The 8,337-nt window shown below is 42.6% G+C and overlaps 1 protein-coding gene and 1 long non-coding RNA gene across 3 annotated transcripts; both read left to right on the plus strand.

Annotated features, from left to right (window-relative positions):
• The first annotated feature begins 710 nt into the window (after positions 1–710).
• On the plus strand, positions 711–7,170 carry LOC145454095 (uncharacterized). Of its 2 annotated transcripts, XM_080332116.1 has the most exons (13): positions 711–866; positions 972–1,120; positions 1,218–1,356; positions 1,491–1,577; positions 1,639–1,788; positions 1,848–1,967; positions 2,654–2,777; positions 2,838–3,006; positions 4,653–4,750; positions 4,821–4,995; positions 5,746–5,854; positions 6,519–6,661; positions 6,890–7,170. In XM_080332116.1, the coding sequence occupies exons 1-13, from the start codon at positions 779–781 to the stop codon at positions 7,049–7,051; spliced, it is 1,713 nt and encodes a 570-aa protein (XP_080188242.1). In that variant the 5' UTR covers positions 711–778; the 3' UTR covers positions 7,052–7,170. The 2 variants fall into 2 exon arrangements, with proteins under 2 accessions (XP_080188242.1, XP_080188243.1); XM_080332117.1 differs by lacking the exon at positions 6,890–7,170 and having other exon boundaries at positions 6,480–6,615.
• On the plus strand, positions 5,866–6,160 carry LOC145454096 (uncharacterized). The gene is made up of 2 exons (XR_013920040.1): positions 5,866–6,013; positions 6,057–6,160. It is a non-coding gene; the product is annotated as an uncharacterized LOC145454096 (long non-coding RNA).
• Positions 7,171–8,337: the final 1,167 nt, after the last annotated feature.

Raw genomic sequence — 8,337 nt, forward strand, 5'->3', positions numbered from 1 at the left:
CCTGTTCCCACTGACCAGCTATAAAAAGTTCACACGCCGGTCTGTTTCATCTTACTATAAGATATTATGACGGGTCCGGCTATGACGCTGTGCGAAACGTTCCTCTGATTTTGATCGACAAGTCAAACCAGATTGTCTCCTCTGGGAAGATTGCCCGGGGCTAAGAAACTCGTTGGATTAGATGACGAAGAGCTTTCATTAACGCGAACTGAACTTCATAACAGCGACGGAATGTAAGGTATAAGCTATATCAGCATTTACATTCAACATACATGATCTGATTGACGACTAGGCATCAGGATAGCCTACTGCTGATGTCGAATCATGAATAAATTGTTCGTCGCAGGTCACAACCTTGCTTCAGAATGGTTACGAAATTGTTTATGTTATGTACCAAGGCATCACCTCAGAAGACCATAGCTATTAAAACCATTAAACTTGAAAATAGTCTTTATCACATTCATGACAATAAAATGTAAGTCAAATAGGAAACTGTGCGTTAAACGAATATTTAACTAACGCGAAATTGTAATCGTTCGATTTAACGGTTGGGAACTGAACAGTGAACAATGTGAATGTTTTCCAAGAAAAGATACTCTGGCAGAGTAAGCTAAGCTATCCAATTATACAGTGCAGTTATGTTCACCATCATTGTAACACGATGTACTGCTGAGCCATAGGCCACAACCCGTTCCATCTCACTGAACGTAATCAGCTCAGCACACGACAGCCCGTTCCAACTCAAATGTTTATTACGTGACTGTGTTATCGCCTGATCATGTCCGAGTCGCGATTTTCTTTCACCTTTGTTTCCTTTCTACTGACAGTTCATTGCATGTATCCTGTCACGTCAGACGTTAGCGAAGGTATGTACCGCAACATCATTTGTTCAATATACAAGTGCTAGTCATTCATGACAGACTCGTACTCGTGCACTGAATAGCGTAAATAATAGGCGCTAACATTTTCAGACGAGAAGAAAGAAATTTCCTTGCTTCTTAATTTTATCGAGAACCATAGGGCGCTGGCCAATATAACCCAGCATGATCTCGTTTCCACGGGGCCAGATCCTCTTGAAAGTAATGGAACTACCGACCAAAATCAGAGAAGTCATCCGGAGGTGAGTATAATCACAATCAGTATATTATTACGCGCGTTAGCATAGTTTAATAATTCCTGATACCCACCATTCAACACTTGTGTACTGTGAAAAATAGGTTACCACGGGAACATGCGGTCCGGACGAATTTTACTGCTACTGGGACCATTCGTGTTTGAGGAAGAACTGGGTATGCAACGGTGTTATAGATTGTACCGACGCATCTGATGAAATTGACTGTTTCGAGTGCGTTTATGGTGAGTGTTGTCTTGGCATACGCCACGTTATTATCTTAATTCAGTCGATCAATCCTAGGATCAAGCTCACCACAGCTATTAACTTAGAGAGGATTTTAAGGCTATTAAACAACTCAATTTGATTATTCGTACAGATTACCCGGTGGGATTTCTCATTCCGATAAGCCGTGTGTGCGACGGAGTTGCAGATTGCCGGTATGGATTGGATGAACACTATTGCAGTAAGTGTATTCTCTCTATTTTGGCAAGATCACAAAGTTATCTTGCTGCATCCTTCAACAGAACCGAGATGCGATAATGCACATTTTTCGTGTTGCGATGGAGCGCGGGTCTCGGAAGTTTCATGTCCTTGCCTCCCAGCAGAGTGGCAGTGTGATGCAATACTTGATTGCCCTAATCATTACGATGAAAGCGAGGAATTGTGTGGTCATCGTGAGCTCAGTCACAATAGTTTCCGTGCTGCACCGCGCTGCAACAAGTCAATATTACAGGGTCTGATAGATGTGGAGAGGATCAGTACATTTGCAAACATTTCTCATTTTGCGTACCTTGGCATTGGTTGTGTGACGGGGAAAACGATTGCGGGGATAACTCTGACGAAGACAGATGTGGTAATGATGTGTAGGGTCTAAAAATCGAGCCTGGTTTATAAGTGCAGGGTTAAAGAGGTATAATTTCCTGATATCAATCGTTGTCGCATATATATATCCAACTTATGGGTTGAACAAGGCACGAATTATGCCAGCAGCATGCCGATGGCAATCCAGCTATAATTGTAGGCGCTGCCCGGTAAAGCCCAGTTCAATTATATGAATATCATTCTCCTTCTTTCCTTCAGCATATGAAAGTTCTTTACGCAGTAGAATAGGCCTACTATAGGCCTACAGTAAATATTGCGTGAGTGCAATGTGCATATATATATGCTGGGGTAGGCTTAAATATAGTCAGTTAAGGACTACGTACTTCTTCTCATCAATCATTTCTTGACTTCTAGCCTTCTTGTTGATGATTTCTAAAAAAATTATGACAGGCTCCAACACTTTTCGAATTGAAATATGCATCGTTTGTTTCTAGGTGTCATGTCTGAAGCTATTTTTCGGCGATTTGCATTGCACTGTTCGCAATACATATTACGGCATCAATTCACCGAATCACCCGAATCGTGTAGAAAATAATACCTAGTTCTAATATTTCCGGTCAATATTGTTGCTGTATCTTGGCTTTTTTGATATTTTCACTCATGGAGAGGGCTCACAGTGCGGTAAAAGATATTAAGTGAAATCCATGTCTTGTCTAGGGTCGAACTACGTGGACTATCGTGAATCGGCAAGTAACTCCACTGGCACGTTCGATTGGAGTGGGTGGGGCGAATGGTCGCCATGCAGTTCCGAATGCGACGGGGAAAAGATCAGAACACGCAAGTATAACCGCAGACCAAGGGACCTATATTTAAATCGTTGAAGTCAACGAACTCTTGTCAGGTGTCTATCCGGTCAGTGTTCGGGTGAAACGGTTCAGACGAAAAGCTGCGGGAAGAAATATCCATGCATTGCGGAGGAGTCTACCGGATGTGGTACGAGAGAGTTCGAGGTGCCAGTAGCACGGGTTGTAGGTGGCAGGAACGCACAGCTTCACGAATGGCCGTGGCAGGTAATATAAAGGCAGGGGGAAAATCTAGTACGAGTCTGCGCAAACTCACCAACTCACTGCGCGGTCCCTTGGACAAGAGTGCGTAACATAGGGTTGCCACTGCTGGACTCCCGATTCACCCGCATTTTCCGGTAATGTGTGGTGTCGAGTAAAAAACAGGTCATCACTTTGGCTCTACTCTCGATTTCCCCGAATTTTGGCGAAACATTGACGTATGCTGCGACGGACTCCCGAGTTATTTTTTTTATCGCATTTGAATATATTTGCTACCAAAAGAGATGGTGGCGCTTCGTCTGATTACGAATTACTGATTGCAAATTAGTGATGGAAGGTTGTACATCAGAATGGTTAATTTGGTCTGATGAACATCAGTGCGATAGATATAGTGATGGTTTTTTTTTTCGAACGACAGGTGGATTTTTTTTTGTGCACGGCACACAGATTCCTGTGAGCGTAGACTTTGTCAGCACAGCGCACGCGCGTGAGATATGTTTCAGATGATTAGTTAACGAGCAACCCAAGTTTCGAGGCTTCGAAAGTGGGAAGAAATTACTAAAACAATATAAGATAAAATATATCTTGGTGTGAAGGGCGCATATCTCCGTTAGTCGGAAGAAATGACTCGCATTACTCAATCATTCGAATGTGTGTTAGTTCTATACTCCTTATATTTTCGACTACATTGGTCATTTTACACCAGACCGATATTCTTTTTATTTAGATTCCCCATAATACCGACTTGTACCACAGCCCACTTATAGGATTTTTTAAGACATGGCTTACGCGGATCACGTGTGCGGGGAGGAGCTTAGCTAAATCCCCTACACTGAGGGTGGAGATAATCAAGTTGGATTAGCTATGAAGTCGATTATCGCGTTCGTCAGGATTTATCAACCTAGGATGAGGGAAACCGCTTGATCGTAGCGCAAAAAGTTAGTTTTATCTCATGATTTAACAAACCGGGACAGTTTTAATCTAATGATTTAACAAACTATAGATATCTAGTTGTTTATAGAAACTGCGTGCACTGCGTACCATTCCTACGTGCAACTGCAAATATTTCCGATAATGAGCGTGCAGGTTGTCTCCTAGGTAATGGCTTCACTAAACAATCAACAAATATGTACCCACCATTGCAGAGCGATATCAATATTCTATATTGATACGTTCTGAATCGTAATAAGTGGACACAACTGTCATTTCGCGATGATAATTCTACCTTTTACAGTGGCTTTATGTGCAGGGTGCTGTTTCATTCAATAAATTTACAACTGACTTGACAGCCAATAACGCGTTTTCGCATTATGATGCAACAGGTAACGTCACTGATTGAAAACTCGGGACACCATGACTAATTATCGCGCTTAAGCTTTTCCAACTTCGTGCGTCGCGGGTTAGCAAAGTATTTAATCACACGATTAGCATTCATCCTGATCAGCTAACTTCTCCGCCCTTGAGTAGGGGTTTTGGAGACGATCTTGGTCGGGCTCGAGCCCTCAACCCATCAGTGTTGCAGCTGTGGATCATACCAGTATGTTATCTCACCACGCCAGGATGCGAGCGTTCTAATCGTTGTGTCCTAGTCCTAATAGTAATTCATTGTCACTTGTTGGAAATGCGCGAATCAAGTCGAGTTCTCAATTTAGGTACAAGTTTTTAGACCAAGCTGGAACATACCGTTCTGTGGCGGATCGCTTATCAAGTCGGACTGGGTACTGTCTGCTGCTCATTGCTTTCATAAAAAGTGAGAGGGTTTACCGTGTTGTTATCGAGCGTCTGGATGCTTAATTAGCACGGTGGTCGCGCCGCTATAGGAAATACAAGCCGACGGATTACTTTGTGGGGTTGGGACGGAGTCACACGTCTAGAAGAAGGATTGATGAAAGTGAGCAGTACGTAGGTGTCGGCGAAACTATCATTCATGAATATTACGAGGAATCCAGTCACCGAAACGATATCGCGTTGCTGAAACTGAAGAAGGAAGCCATGGTAATTATTATCTGTTCAGCAATTAAGACTTCTTCTTGTCGTTCGCACACTTTACATATTAAAAAGTAGGAAGTAGTTTATGATAACATAGCAGCGACTCTTACGAGTTGAATCATCATGACCGCATCAAATGATATCACGGTAACTGATGATATTTTCGAAGATTATGCCTAATTGTATTGTCTCATTTGTCATTTGGCGTTGGTCACAAAGATGAAGAGCAAAAAATAGCTTCTAAAAAACCGACGAAGAAAGAATAACATCGAAGAAGACTGTGACATCGGGCACTGAGTCGAGGTGGATGTCAGTTCAAGCGTCTCCGACTGGGTTGGTCGTTCGGCATGCCCCTATACCTGTTCATTACATCGCATTGTACATTGTGCGTATGTCTCGAGCAGATGAAAATATAATCCTGACGAGTGATTGATTTATTGAAAGCGCCATTCCAATAGCGGCTACCTTCGATAAACTTCTGAAGAGTATGCGAACCCCTCCATCAAATCTACTTTTAGAAACGACCGACTTGGGCACTCCCAAGACGGTCCATTTTCTTCCGCTAAAACCTGAAGTAGCTTTGACATCTCTGACATTATGCTCCTGCTTATAATTGAGAATTCTGCGGTGTTCCTTTACTTCTACTGAAGCAGAAGCAGCAGCATGGCTAACTACTTTGCCCAACACGGTGTCAACGATCGTATCTGCACCAGTCTGTTATATATGATTATTTCGGCCATCTACGAATTTTTACAGTTGGGACTCGGAGTGAACCTCGTATGCTTGCCATCTCTTTCGGATTGGTTGCGTAATGTCACCGAAGAACCGGAATGCTTTGTGACGGGTTTCGGCGTTGATCAGATGGGTGAGGAAGCGGGATTGGTCTAGTAATATCACCTGTTGAAATGTGGCGAGTCGCCGAATCCGTTTGTCTGCGTGTAATTATAACATTACCAACTGTGTTGGGAGTTTCGTAACACCGCCCCAAAAATAACCGTTACTGGTTCCAACTTCGTGAAAACACGTCCCCAAAATAACCGTTACTGGTTCCGACTTCGTGAACATAGTTTTGAGCTTGTGCGAGCTCTGCACTAAAACAAATGTCATCACTTGTTCTTTGTCACATATGTAGATCTGAAGAAGCAGCACCTCTCATAAAATCGCCATCGTCGTTTACAGCTCCCCTTAAGTAGTTTCTACTCTACCCCGTATGGGATCAGAACTAGCACAATTGTTGTTCTTGGTTCTTTGCTATAGATGTAGATCCCCTGATTTATTTGTATTATTCTGCAGTATTGAAAAGCAAAGACTAGAGATACGGGGTGGATGTAGTAAAGTAGTAATGGCTGTCATTTGTCTTCCGTATCTTGACTGTATGACCATTAAATACAGATACTTATTCCCGTCATAAAAATGTATATCTGATCGGGTATAGTCCTGCCAAATATCTAGTGACTCTTCAGAATCTTGACTATGTGCCAGTTAAACAGATGCATGCATTCGCTTCATAAAATTTGCTACGTGTTAAGGTAAAAGACCGAATGTCATGCAAGAAGCAAAGGTTCGACTGATAACTCATGAGACCTGTACGAAGCCGTACGTGTACGGAACTCGGGTCACGGATGATATGATATGTGCGGGGCACTTGCAAGGAAACGTCGATGCATGTCAGGTAGGTGCAGCCTGCGGATACTCGGTATGTTGTCTTGCACATCGCTTATTCCTAATTGCATGATTTAGACTTGGAGACTTGGCGTATACGTTAGTGACAATATTTCAAACACTCTTGTATATATCACATTGCTTCATTGCTTACGATTTTCGCACGGATAACCAGCGCATCTTCCAACCATGTCCGGGACACATACACATGTTGAACTGAGTTGTTGTCCTCCTTTAGGGAGATAGCGGCGGGCCACTGGTTTGCCAGCACCCGCGAGAACGAAGATGGTACCAGGTTGGAATTACTAGCTGGGGAAGGGGTTGTGGCCTGCCTAATCGTCCGGGGGTTTACACCTCGATTTCGTCCTATATTGATTGGATTTCGCGCTACGTTTCGTGATATCAGCGGTGGTAGCGACGAGAAGCGTGTGTGAACGATTATTACTTGGAGATTGATGGTGCATTGGTTTCAAAATTGATGAGATATATGTGTTTACATAAAGTTTCATTTCTGTCGTCTCCCGTTGCGCTGCCTTGATGAACTTCGGTTGTCAGATATAAGGTTAATGTGTGACGAGTTGGAAGAAATTGTTCGGGGTGTTGAATGTTTTCTGTTGCTCGAATGAGAACTTCGAAAGTAATCGCGAAGCTTCGTATCTCACCGCGTATCTAAAATCTATATTCCATAGTGAATATGTTGTGATATTGCATGCTTGAGGTCGGTTATAGCCAGCGCCGCGTACTTGGCCATGTGTTCGGCCAGAGTCTATGAAAGATATTGCGTACCGATCCGAAAAGCAGTCTCTCATGCGTCTCGCACAGAAACGCAATACATTTGTCTGCTTAGATGTTAGCTCAGACACATCAAAAATAAAAACGGAGCCTCCAGGAAATTGTAATTGCGATAATGTTCCATCGTAGACTAATGAACAAGCTCATATATTAAATACATATATTATTCCGAAACTAGAATAAGACTCCTATTGTATATACAGGTCTATATAGATCCGAGCTAATGGTTCACGTTTGTGTTCTGTGTGTGAACCTTGAAAATTTTAGGGGTTCACGTTCACAAACATTTTAAACTTAAGTATATTACATTTTTCCACGTCATAGCCTCTTAGGTTGAAATTCTTTGCATTTCATCTTCGGGCCACTCCATGGATGGCGCTGGCAGCATAAAAAATCAAACACTGAACGAACATGCACCTTGACGGTCTCGAAAGTTTCACTTGCTTTGTTACGAAAGTTTGCTCGAAATATCCAGTTTAAGTTCGTGAATGTTTAGGGACTCTGCTGTGAGCTCCACCCGCAATCACACATCAAGAGCTAAATACGATATACATGTATGTAGGTATGGTCAGTGAATGATGCTTATTCAACCAATCAATGGAATACATCGTAGATTAATGTAAAAAATCTAACAAGTGTATGGGTTCCATCTTGATTTGATGTGTTTATTGTATCATAAAAACCAAATCCGTGTGATTGGGGTTTTGGCTACTCCTGTGTATACCTTGTTAATGGGATGATATCGGAATCAAGTATGGAGAAGACCGTTCTACGCTCTGCTCAATATCAATGTAGTAATACTCAGACGCCGAAAACAATGTCCGGTATGGCGTAGACCAGAGGTCTCAAACTCAAATGGGTTCGCGGGCCAATTTCCTAATTTTGATGTCGCCG

This window comes from Botryllus schlosseri, chromosome 13, assembly GCF_051294905.1.
Source record: "Botryllus schlosseri isolate E-star chromosome 13, Bs_hap1, whole genome shotgun sequence".
NCBI classification, from domain to species: domain Eukaryota; kingdom Metazoa; phylum Chordata; class Ascidiacea; order Stolidobranchia; family Styelidae; genus Botryllus; species Botryllus schlosseri.

Bases quoted from the DNA above. Each gene is read 5' to 3' on its own strand.
- LOC145454095 (XM_080332116.1), top strand. From the start codon at position 779: ATGTCCGAGTCGCGATTTTCTTTCACCTTTGTTTCCTTTCTACTGACA. The intron at 1,578-1,638 runs GTAAGTGTATTC...ATCCTTCAACAG, and splicing joins ATTGGATGAACACTATTGCA to AACCGAGATGCGATAATGCA. The intron at 4,996-5,745 runs GTAATTATTATC...GAATTTTTACAG, and splicing joins AACTGAAGAAGGAAGCCATG to TTGGGACTCGGAGTGAACCT.